Below are 12,379 nucleotides of genomic sequence, written 5' to 3'. Positions count from 1 at the left end.
TTTTTTTAAAAAAAACCAATTTAAATTTTAAAAATATGATTTTTTAATTAAAAAAATCATTGAATTTTATCCACCCTGCCTATGCATATTGTTCTAATGTGAATATTAGGTATCCAACACTAAGGGGTAAAGGGCAGCAACAATGGTTGTCAAAAAATGGGCAGTCTGATGCTGATTGATTTAGATTTATTTCCTCTATTAGCTGTCAGCCGAAGCAAGCTAAGACCTGCAACTCGTGCATCATTTTTGCCTGGTTATCTAGCTTAACATGCTGCTACTATTTCCTGCCTTACACACATCATGATTGTATTTTGCTTTGTACCAGGTGACCAGCAGGGGCGTACGAAGTGGAGGGCGGAGGGGGCGGGCCACTCTGGGGTGCCACTCTGGGGTGTGTGTGACAGCTGCCTCCCCCCAGCTGTAGAGCAGCCGAGGGCATGCGGCTTCCATACGGGCGTCTGTACGGGTTGCCGCTGCCACGCATCCATGTGTGCGCACTCTGTACGGGATGCCGCTCACGCGGCAGCCTATTCGGTCGCCGTGAAAGCAGCAACCTGTACGGACGCCATGCAAGTGGCAGCCCATATGGTCGCTGTGTGTGCGCACTCCGTATGGGATGCCGCACATGCGCACTCCGTACAGGATGCTGCACATGCATACTACATACGAGCTGCCCCACCCCGGGTGCCGGAGAGGGTTCCTCTGCCACTGGTGACAAGCACCCATTCTTTGTACTTTTTCTTGCTACAGTATTCTTAGTTTAAAATTATATTATTAAAAAAGAAAAAAGTGGCAGTCAATTCCGGGAACATAAAGCACAAAACTGAAGCTGTAATATTTCCAGTGGGATTTAAATATATACAGTACCATACTTTTCCGTGTATAAGACTAGGGTTGTTGTTTTTACTTTAAAATCATGTGGAAAACTGTGGGTCGTCTTATACACGGATAATGAATGGTGGGGATTTCTTAAATTGGAACCCCTAAAAATAGGGGGCGTGTTATACACGGAAAAATACGGTGTATATATAATGCGTCAGCTGGATAGCTCAGCTGGTTAGAGAATGTGCTGATAATGCCAAGGTTGCAGGTTTGATCCCTGTGTGGGACAGCTGTATATATCTGCATTGCAGGGGGTGGACTAGATGATTCTTAGGGTACCTTAAAACTCTACAATTCTATGGTTCTTTGATGCTACGATTTTCAATTCAATCCATGATATAGCTTTTAACACACACACACACAGCCGATTTTAGATATCTATACAATACGGAACATGGAAATTTATTTATAGTGTGGCATATTTATTTATTTGTTTGACTTTTAACACCCACTTTCATCCCAGACTACTCTTCTACCTACATCTCTACCTGGAAGTTGCCTCCTCGTTGCCATATACCCATGAGCCAGCTAGACAAAGAATGACTGGGAGCGGGGAATTGGCTTTTCCTGCTCTTAGGTCTTCAACCTGATGGGCTTGCATGAGCAGGGGAAGCTTTTCACAGAGCAGCCATAACTGTTGGGTTGCCTCCAATGCTAGGCGACTGACATTCTGCTCACTCAATAGGACTTCCTCTCCTCTCCCTGTGCCTTCACCTTATCCAAAATCTGCTCCAGAGGGTCCCCCAAAGGCTCTGGAGCAGATTTTGAGGGTAGGTGGCGGGGGGAGGGGGGCTGCAAGGGAAAAGAGAGGAGGGGGAAGCTCTGCTGTACAAGTTGAAGCTTGTGCAAGCAAAATAGCAATGTTAGGGTCACCTTCTAAGGTCTGCACTGCAAGCCACCATTAGAGGCACACCTACAATGGCCAACTGTAGGCAAAGGTGCTGAGTTCACAGAGCTGTGCCCTCTCCATGGTGATGCCAATATTATGGAAAGTCCCTTTTCAGACAAGTTTTCCTGCTCCCTCCACTGAGTGTCTCACATCACAATCTAAGAACTATCTGCTGGTTTTCCTGGCTGTGCTTGAAACAGCTGTGCAGCTTTTAGCTACTTATAAACACTTCATTGGGTTATTAAAATGATTATTCAAGTCTGACTGATATTGTACTTATCATGGCTGATATTCTTTTTGCCTCTTTGGGTGCCATCTGACAGCAGGTGCCCACGGCTTATAGACACCCATCTCATGGGTTACATCCACACCATTCCTTCAAACCACCCATACGCCACATTTAAAAGTCACGGCGTCCCCCAAAGAATCCTGGGAACTGTTGTATCTTGTCAGGGAGCTACAATTCCCAGCACCCTTAGCAAACTACACTTCCCTGGATTCCTTGGGGGGAACCATAGCTGTTAATGAGGCATAAGACTGCTTTAAATGTATGGTGAGAATGTGAGCACACTTAACGTATTTTTCTGTCTATAAGACGCCCCCCATGTATAAGACACCCCCCCTATTTTGGGGGGACTCCAAATTAAGAAAACATCCCTCAGCATTACCAATGTATAAGACAAGCCCCAATTTTAAATCTAATTTTTTTGGGTTAAAAAACCAACAACAACAATCCTAGTCTTATACATGGAAAAATACGGTACTTCTTCCCCATTGCCACTGTAGTCCTATTTGGGCATTATGCTTCATGCAGTTTTTATTGCATGGAGAAAGATACCAGGATCAAGCCCACCAGCTACACCCTGCCCAGCCCACTGATCCTGCCCCACAACCCCTCCCCTGCTGGCTCTGCCCCCCCCCCCATCCATGGGATGCAGGGAAGGTCTGTAGAGCAAAGCCCACCATAATTTCAAACCCAGATTATACAGGGCTTATAAATCATGGAAGTGAGGAACCTACACACCAAGAACAGGTGATACTGAGCTAGATTGATCAGTACATACTGCTATGTACTGGAGTAAAGGGTTAAAACCTATCTACCCATAGGCAGCCCCTCCTCAGACAAGACATTTTGCTGCCTGAGGCAGACAAGATGGTTCTCCTCCCATTGGCACATACAGAAGCTGCCTGGGAATTGACAACCGAATTTTACTTCAACACTAGCCACGTGTCTGTCAGCTTTCCCCGCCACACCTAAGGGCAACAGGCTAGCAGGATAAGCTCTGTCCTCCAGCACCTTGCTGCCCCCCCCCACCCTCAGCATTCACTGTCTGAGGCGGCCACCTCACCCTGACTAATGGTAGGGACGGTCCTGCCCAAGCCTACCTCAGGCCCTAAACCTCTTTGGCCATATCTGGTCAGAGGCCTTTATGTGAAAGACCTTTGGTTCGATCCATAAAGACGGTTCATATTTGAAACAGTCTTATAAAACAATCCTACTCATGTTTACCCAAAAGTATATGCCTTGGGTTCTGCGGGGCTTTAGTAAGGGCCTTCTGGAGGTTCCCTCACTGTTAGAAGTGAAGCTACAGCGAACCAGGCAGAGGGCCTTCTCGGTAGTGGCACCCGCCCTGTAGAACCCCCCTTCCACCAGATGTCAAGGAGAAAAGTACTGTAACTACAACTCTTAGAAGACATCTGAAGGCAGCACTGCATAGGGAAGTTTTTAATGTTTGATGTTTTATCACTGCAGGCCTAGGCTACCACTTATTCCTAGTACCTCCCCTAGGAAAAACACACACATAGCAGTTGTACTGTGTGACATTAGCAGCATATCCCCAACCTTTGCACCAACCTCAGTTACATTCAAAATGTATATCCTCTGCCACAAACACCTATCTGGAAAGAAAGTCACAGTGAGACTGGGAGAATATGCATCCGAGCGTAGCAACCAGCTCCTAGGGGCTGAGGTGACTTTGCCCTCTCCCAATAAAATATTTGATGCCCCCAGTTGATGGGCATTGCCTTTTGAACGGTGTGTGTGTGTGCCGTGTCTTGTGATCGATTATGCGGGGCGAGGGTTACCTGCCCCCCACCCCCCAGATTTTATTCAAGTTGGCACCCTTGGCTTCAGAGCATTAAGTTTAGCCATCACAGAAACAGACAGACCCAGGACCAGTTGACCCTCTCATTTTTAGGAGACTTAACACAGCAAAGTTTGTGCAATCTGGATGATTCTGCCCCCTCATCCCCATAATCAAAATGAAAAGCTGTCAGACCACATTAGAGCCTAGTAGACAAAAGTGCTTTCAAATGGATGACGATATCTGAATCACACAGCAACACTGGTATGGATCGTTCAAGACAGCATTGCTTAGGATTCAGTGGGTGGGTGAGTTTAAGAGAGGTTCATGTCTTATTGATTCATCTTCTACAGTTTTATACATTTCCACATAGAATTATGAAACATAGCATCTGCCCATTATTACTCCATTTATACAATAGTAATAATATTAATTCCTGCCAATCTAGCAGTTCGAAAGCATGTCAAAAATGCTAGTAGATAAATAGGAACCGCTACAGCGGGAAGGCAAACGGCATTTCCGTGTGCTGCTCTGGTTTGCCAGAAGTGGCTTTGTCATGCTGGCCACATGACCTGGAAGCTATACGCTGGCTCCCTCCGCCAATAATGCGAGATGAGCGCGCAACCCCAGAGTCGGTCACGACTGGACCTAATGGTCAGGGGTCCTTTACCTTTAATAATATTAATAAAAATGTCGGCGGGGGTCCTCTAAAAGGCAGGATAGAAACATGACATTGTCTGCTGCTTCTAATTTATCTGGGACAAGCAACAAATTATGAATACAGTATTGGGGGGGGGGAATATGTTTCCTTCTCTCCCCTCCCCCGCCCCTTTCCTCTGCAATTACAGCATCAAAATGGCTCACATCACATAGCACTACTATCATCTCCTGATACAAAGTGTCCCTCACGGATTTGTATGGCCAGGATAAGAAGAGGCAATCTTGCCTTGTATCAGGGGGAAGGAATGTGAGCTAAGACTTTCAGTACTTGGGTTTTAGCCAATTCTTCCTATATGCACGTAGTTTTCCAATGATTTCAACGGGATTCCTTCCTAAAAGCCTACGCATCCTTACTTGGGGAGTTAAGTCCATCTCAAAGCACTTTTTGAGGAGGTTGGCTCTGTGGTGCATTTCTTATGGGCCACTGAAACCAGCGGGATTTGGGAGAGGCAGAAGATGGGGAGAACGTATAGCTGAGCGAGGAGGAGGAGAGTATCTAACCGGGGTTGTAGAGGCGCGGAGGGAAGCCTACGCTATCCCAATTCCAGACACACTTTTGCTCCGAAGTTCCGTTCCATTCATTCCAATGAAGCTCGCTTCCAAAGCGGAGCTGTGCTCAGAATGGAGATCAGAACAGGCGCGTTTCAGTTTCCCTTGCAGGGCTCCATCAAGGACTTTCCTGGGGCTTGTCCAGCGTTTTTTTTTTTTTTTGCGTCTAATAATTAACAACAACAACAAAAAGACTGCAAAGATCCCAGGGTCCTCCTGGCGAAGGAGAGCGGCGCCTTTTCCCGCTTCGGGATGGATGAGCGCGAGTGACAGATTATACTTACGAGGAGCGATCCGGGGCGAAGAAATCCACCGCGAAGCCGAAGTAACTCCCCTCGGAACCGGAGTAAACAGTTGGGCTCTCCACGTCCAGGTTGAAGGCGCTGCCCGGCGCCAGTAGGCGGCCCACGAGCAAAAAAACCCAGAGTCCAGCCATGGCCAGCGAAAGCGATGCCCAGCAGATGCCCTGTAGAGACGGGTCCTTCCAAGCTCCCCCCCCCTCCCCGTGGGATTTTATTTTATTTTTTGCGGGCACCCCAACTCTCCAGCCAAGGAAGCGTTGCGGGAGAGCCGATTCCGAAACGGCGAAGGAGGAGCTGCGAAAATTACTCCACAGCCAGCCGGCGGGACTGACCACTTCCTTTTTTGTTTTGTTCCCTGTTTCTCCAGGACGGGCACTGACTGGGTCGTGGGCGGGGAAACAGGCGCCGCCGCCGCCGCCGCCAGCCTTGAGCCGTCGAACCGCCCCCATCGCTCCGAGGGGGCCGGGCGAGGAGAGAGCGAAAGGCGGATCATCGCCATCATGTGACTGACTGGAGAGGAGGAGCAGCAGCAGCGTGCGCTTTAATGTGAACACTAGGGGAAAGGTGGCCTTGGTCGCTCGCAGGGGTTGCGCTCTCCTCGGTCCGGCCGGAGAGCAGGCTCGGCTCCTGCTAACCGCGGAGCGAGTGCACGATCAGGCTGGATAGGCACCGAGAGCGCCGAATCATTTCCTGGAAAACGCGCCGACAACCCGAAGTTCGAAGTACAAAGCGAACTGAGCTGGGCCTCAGCATGCCCACCTGTAAAATGGGGGGTTCTAGCGGTCAGGTGCGGTTAACAGAAAACCTTGGCGGGGGGCAACATGGCTTTGGATGGAGGGTCCCTTGGTTAAGCAATGAATGGGTGAGTGAATGGGTACCCACAGTAAAAACGGGCACAGTTTTGCTCATCCCCTGGTTGTGCTGCTGCTCTAAACCATGGTTTCACTTCGCATTGTATCTGAACCAAGGATCTGGTATTTCTCACTCTGTAATGAAGGTTTGTTCTTAGTTTACTGTTCCTGGCTTATCTGGGGGAAACAAACCAGCAACCCATGTTTCCTTTCCTTACTCAACTAATGAAAGTTGTAGGAACCCTGTGTTCTTCTTCATCTGGCTACCATAGCTGCCAAGTTTTCCCTTTTCTCATGAGGAAACCTATTCAGCATAAGGGAATTTCCCTTAAAAAAAGGGAGAACTTGGCAGCTATGCTGGCTACTCTGAATTTGCTGGAGCAGGATTGTTACTTCTGAACCGGGACATATTCAGTTCCACAGTCTCAAGGCTGAATCAAAAAGAATTTTCTTTCTGATTTAAATAGTTTCTCCTATCAAGTAGTTGTTTAGCATCCTGTTTATTGAAAAGTGAACTGAACAGAAAAAACCCTAGAACTGAAGAAAATGTAGTTGGCTAATTATTACTGGGTTTATTATCCCTCTTCCTCATACTCCCACCATTGTTGGATTTTTTTAAAAAAGAATCCTTCTGTAATATTTGTTTCCTCCTTGTGTTTTGATGTGTGTCAGAAGGGCAGCAACTGAGTTAATTAAGGCAGTTGTTTTGCCAAGTCAGCAAACTGCCTCCTACAACGCTGAGTCATGTCAAAGAAAAGGAAGTCACAGAGTCATTTACTGTATGGATTTCATTCCCTACAGGCCTTGCAAAGAAAAAAAAACCCCAACTCTCCAGCTGTCTAGACATATTCAGGGTGTAGCTACACATCCTTATATGGAAATGTGCCCCCCCACAATTAAAAAAAATCCCCAAGGGCACCAGAACTATGAAAGGTAAGGATGTGAGTACTGTATACCCTAGCCTAGTTTGTAATATGACTAAAGAGGAATGGTCTTAGGCCAGCAAGATAATATATTACATTCAGCTGCAAAACAATTCCTGCCTTTTGGAATGAATGACTAAATCTGATTGATCTACTGCTAACAAAAGATTACAAGCACTAATTCTAGGTTGAATAGGATGAGAATGACTTGTGGCTAAGTGAACAAAACCCTTATCTCGCCTAGAAGTCGAAAACACGGTACTTCTGATTCTGCTTGCTCAGTGTTTGGGTACAGCTGCAAAATGAACAACTCTAGAATCAGATTCCAGATGGTAAACAAAAACGGGCTGGCATGCTCTTGTTTTTTTTGGTGTGAGGCTCAGATACCCATCCGAAAGTGGCAATTAAGGGGAGACGTAAGGAGAGGAGGCTTTTATTTGGTATGTTGTAATGTTGTTGGGGACGCGGGTGGTGCTGTGGGTTAAACCACAGAGCTTAGGGCTTGATGATCGGAAGATCAGCGGTTCGAATCCCTGTGACAGGGTGAGCTCCCATTGCTCAGTCCCTGCTCCTGCTTAGTCATGCTGGCCACATGATCCGGAAGCTGTACGCCGGCTCCCTTGGCCAGTAAAGTGAGATGAGCACCGCAACCCCAGAGTCGTCCGCGACTGGACCTAACGGTCAGGGGCCCCTTTACCTTTAATGTTGTTCTAGCTATTCAAAAAAAGAAGCAAGATCAGTGACTATGTTACACAGCTGTAGCAAAAAAAAAAGGTATTGTGGTACCTTTAAGACTATAAGGCTCCATCTGCAGTGTACATTGAAAACAGCATACCACTTCAAACAGTCATGGCTTCCCTCAAATAATTCTGGGGGCTGTCGTTTGTTAAGGATGCTGAGAGTTTCTAGGAGACGCTTATTCCCCTCCCAAGTGCTACAATTCCCAGAGTTCCCTGAGAAGAGAGATTGACTGTTAAACCATTCTGTGAGAGGAATAGGAATCTCTTAATAAACTATAGGTCCCAATATTCTTTGGGGGAACCCGTGACTTGTTTCAAGTGGTATGAAATTGTTTTAAGTGCAAAGTGAGATGGGGCCTAACAGATCTCCCATGCAATCCCATGCATGCTTTCTCAAAAGTAAATCCCACTGAGTTTAGTACGGGTTACTTCCAGGATTGCAGCCTTATTGCGGCTCAAGTTTTCATAGACTAAAGCCCACTTCTTCAGATGCAGCCCTTCATAAAAAAAAAAAAAAACTCGTATGTAGTCCACTCCTGTCATATCCCGTTATATGAGCACTGCAGCGGAACATTTTATTTTCCTTTTTAAAGAGGCATGTTGTGATTAGCCAGGGAAATTTGGTGTTTTAAGCTTGCTTATACTTTGGGGCCCAAGTTAACTTCTACTGTACTGGTGTTCCCTTGTGAACTTTTATCCTATTAAAGTTTTGTTTTGTGACAGTCGAATGTCTTAGTACAAATTAATCTAATTTGAGCACAGTGGTTTAAGGTCACACTGTACATTAAATAGAATTGGAATTAATATTTAATTATCTTTAAAAACACTGCTTTGCTTTCTTCCTCTTTTTATAAACTATGTAGTATTGAATCTCTAGCCAAGAGAAGGCCTTCCTAGCCAGCTTCAATATTCTCTTTCCACGCTGGTTTAATCTTCTCAACTCCTGAAACTTGAGGTGATGCTCCTGGGCAGAGGTGGGCTTTGATTATAGGGTACCTCAGCAGCGTTTTAGAGGGGGAAACAAGTCAATGTGGTTATAACTAAGCCTATGTATTTAAATCTGTCTTTCCCTGGCTGGAAGATTCATTACTGGATTTCAGAGAAATATGAATAACCTTTTATACTGGGGTAGGGAAGCCGTGCCTCTCCAGGTATTGCCAGACTTCAGTTCCCGTCATCCAACCTAGACTATTTGCCATGCTGGCCGGGGCTGATGGGAGCTGGAGTACGACCATCATCTACAGCAGGGCAGTTCAACCCCTCATACCAAGTGGGCCACAAGAATACAGTCATACCTCGGTTTAAGTACGCCTCGGTTTGAGTATTTTCAGTTTAAGTACTCCACGGACCCGTCTGAAATGGATTAATCCACTTTCCATTACTTTCAATGGGAAAGTTCGCTTCAGGTTAAGTACGGACTTCTGGAACCAATTACACTCATACCTCGGGTTAAGTACGCTTCAGGTTGAGTACTCCGCGGACCCGTCTGGAACCGATTAATCCACTTTCCATTACTTTCAATGGGAAAGTTTACTTCAGGTTGAGTACGCTTCAGGTTGAGTACTCCGTGGACCGTCTGGAACGGATTAATCCACTTTCCATTACTTTCAATGAGAAAGTTCGCTTCAGGTTAAGTACAGACTTCCGGAACCAATTGTGTTTGTAAACCGAGGTGCCACTGTATTTCGACACACAACCTATTTAAAGTTGTGCACATCCTGCAATTAATGCTGTTTCCTTTCATGCCCAGTTGCCCACCACAGATATGCTTGTGCAGATGGGATGCTGGCAATAGCGCAATGCTGAATTCTACCCGAGTTTTCCACTGATAAAAACACCCATTTATGAAGCTGTTTTTTTCCATGGTGGTTTGGATTTGATTATTTATTATATGTTTAAACTGCCAACTTGTAAGAATATCATGGAAGCATACATTAAAATGATCAAGACATTCCAAACCCTCAGTCTTAACGGACTGGCAAATGGGTAGCCGTAGCCTGGCATGTTACAGTAGAGTTGGAAGGGACCCTGAGGGTCATCTAGTCCAACCCCCTACAATGCAGGAATTCTGAGTGGGCTCAAACCAGCAACCTTCTGGTTAACAGCCAGATGCACTGACCCATTGTGCCACATTTTTCTGGGCCCTGAGCACTGTTTTTCATGGGTCCTGCTGAGCTCTGATTCTGCACCTGGATTCAGGCAACATCATTTGAAGTGAGGGCGTGGCTTTGTAAGATGGTTTACATATTTTGTTTTTTATTCTTGTCAGGAGTATGGGCAGGAGTCAGGCTCTGGGGCCTGTAGTGCCTTGCAGGACTGGGGCCTGCCTCAGCTTGTGCTGGGGAAGCAAGGCGTGGCCACACAGGTGAAGACCTCAGCTTGTGCTGGAGAGGCAAGGAGTAGTCACCCAGGTGAGGCCACTTGAGATCTCACTGCACCTGGTGGCAGGAGCTGGGAGGGATAAAAGCCCAGCATTTCCCTTCAGCTTTTTGCCACAGCAACGCTATCCCTGCCTGGTTGCATCTGGCCTCCTGCTCCTTGGACCCTCGCCTTGTCGACGCCTTGCTCCTCGACCCTTGGACCTTCGCCTTGCTTCTTGTTCCTTGGACCCTCGCCTTGTCGACGCCTTGCTCCTTGACCCTTGGACCTTCACCTTGCTTCTTGTTCCTTGGACCTTCGCCTTGCTTCTTGTTCCTTGATCCTTCGCCTTGCTCCTTGTTCCTTGGACCTTCGCCTTGCTTCTTGTTCCTTGAGCCTTCACCTTGCTTCTTGCCCCGTGGACCTTCGTCTCTGCCTTGCTCCTTGACCCTGCAACTGCCTGCTGCTGGACCCTCAGCCCTGCACCTGTTCCGGCTTCTTCACCACCATCTTGCCTCTGGTCCTGACGCCCGCCGACCGGACCATGACAATTCTTTACACAGGAACTGTGTTGCTGTTTTTTTAATTGTAAAATTGCCTTGGGAGCTGTTACGGCTGAAAGGCAGTCTATAAATGCAGTCAGTAAATAAATAACTACATCCTGCCAAAGCTGTGGTTCCTTCTGCCTTGGGGCTGTGTAGCCTAAATGCTATTCAAACAGGTGGGAGAAGAAAACCTGTCCTGACTGAAACAAAAAAAGGCTTGTGTATCTTAAAGGCGACTAACCGAGTGCTGGTTCTTGAGTCCCATATCTAGTCCAGTAATCTATTCCCACAGTAGCCAACCAGATACGCCTAGGATACCTGCAAGCAGGAAGTGAGAGCAACAGCATATCGCTACTCATGACCCCCCAGCAACTGGTGTGATTCTGCTTCTGAAGGTCCCAGGTTGAATCCCTAAGTGCCTATACTGTACAGGCAGGGTTGGGAATCCTCAGGCCTAGGGACAGGGCATATGCAGTTCCCTAGGTTTCACTGTCAGGCCCTAAAAATTCTACCTTTCATCAGTCCTGTGTTGCAGAGTGATGGGAATAGAGCAGGCATCCCCAAACTGCGGCCCTCCAGATGTTTTGGCCTACAACTCCCATGATCCCTAGCTAACGACCAGTGGTCAGGGATGATGGGAATTGTAGTCCAAAACATCTGGAGGGCCAAAGTTTGGGGATGCCTGGAATAGAGCATACAAAAGTCCAGAGAGAGAATAAACTGTCAACACTTTACTGAAGTCAATTGAACAGGAACAGGAGAAAAAAACATAGCTTTGTCTGTCTTAAGTCAGGCCTACACAGGGAGGGTAAGGGGGTGGGAGAGAAACTCCTGAAGGTGGAAGAGGAATGGAAGAAATTTAGAATTTATTATAAAAAATATTGTATAATTGATGTATGAGGAGAATTATAAGTAATTGTGAAGTTGCAGATAAAGAAATCAAGAGAGACATAATTGAAATTAGATTAGATAATATAATGTGTTGTAAAATTGAGAAAAGGATATTGTAATTAGATTTGGAAAATAAGATATAGAATATGCCAAGAATGATAAACAATGAACCGTTAGAGGGGGGGGGGCAGGGAAGTCCCCTATTGAAATGAGAAAAAATGATATGTATATATTGATGGTTTCTTTTTTTATTTTTTTCCTATTTTTTATCTTTTTCATCTTTCTTTTTTATGAATACGGATGTTATAACAATGTACAATTATATGGATGTTATTTTTCTTTTTCTTCTATCTATAAAATCTAATAATTTTTTTTAAAAAAGAGAAACTCATTCAGAACCGCTTTTCTTAATAGTAATACAGTAATAATAATAATTTTATTTTTTGTACCCCGCTCATCTGGCTGGGTTTCTGCAGCCACTCTGGGTGGCTTCCAGCACGTATAAAAACATAATAAAATGTCATTCATTAAAAACTTCCCAATACAGGGGTAAACTCAAATCTCCATAGTCGCCTTCACTGAAAACTACCTCCGAATTGACTAGAACCTTCAGAACCTACAGACAAGCAGTCTGCTGCCAGCCAA

The 12,379-nt window shown here is 46.0% G+C and overlaps 1 protein-coding gene and 1 long non-coding RNA gene across 2 annotated transcripts in view; one reads left to right on the top strand and one right to left on the bottom strand.

Annotated features, from left to right (window-relative positions):
- Nucleotides 1-6,039, bottom strand: part of ITGAV (integrin subunit alpha V) — a 70,258-nt gene extending 64,219 nt beyond the window's left edge. The window contains exon 1 of the mRNA XM_035133482.3: nucleotides 5,409-6,039. Within this exon, the coding sequence (XP_034989373.2) occupies nucleotides 5,409-5,875 (467 nt within the window). The 5' untranslated portion in view covers nucleotides 5,876-6,039. The remainder of the gene's footprint in view (nucleotides 1-5,408) is intronic.
- On the top strand, nucleotides 5,930-10,967 carry LOC148687504 (uncharacterized). The gene is made up of 2 exons (XR_015947821.1): nucleotides 5,930-6,288; nucleotides 10,210-10,967. It is a non-coding gene; the product is annotated as an uncharacterized LOC148687504 (long non-coding RNA).
- Nucleotides 10,968-12,379: the final 1,412 nt, after the last annotated feature.

Source organism: Zootoca vivipara, chromosome 1 (assembly GCF_965207765.1).
Source record: "Zootoca vivipara chromosome 1, rZooViv2.hap1.1, whole genome shotgun sequence".
Classification (NCBI taxonomy): Eukaryota; Metazoa; Chordata; class Lepidosauria; order Squamata; family Lacertidae; genus Zootoca; species Zootoca vivipara.
This window is presented reverse-complemented; position numbering and strand designations above follow the sequence as displayed.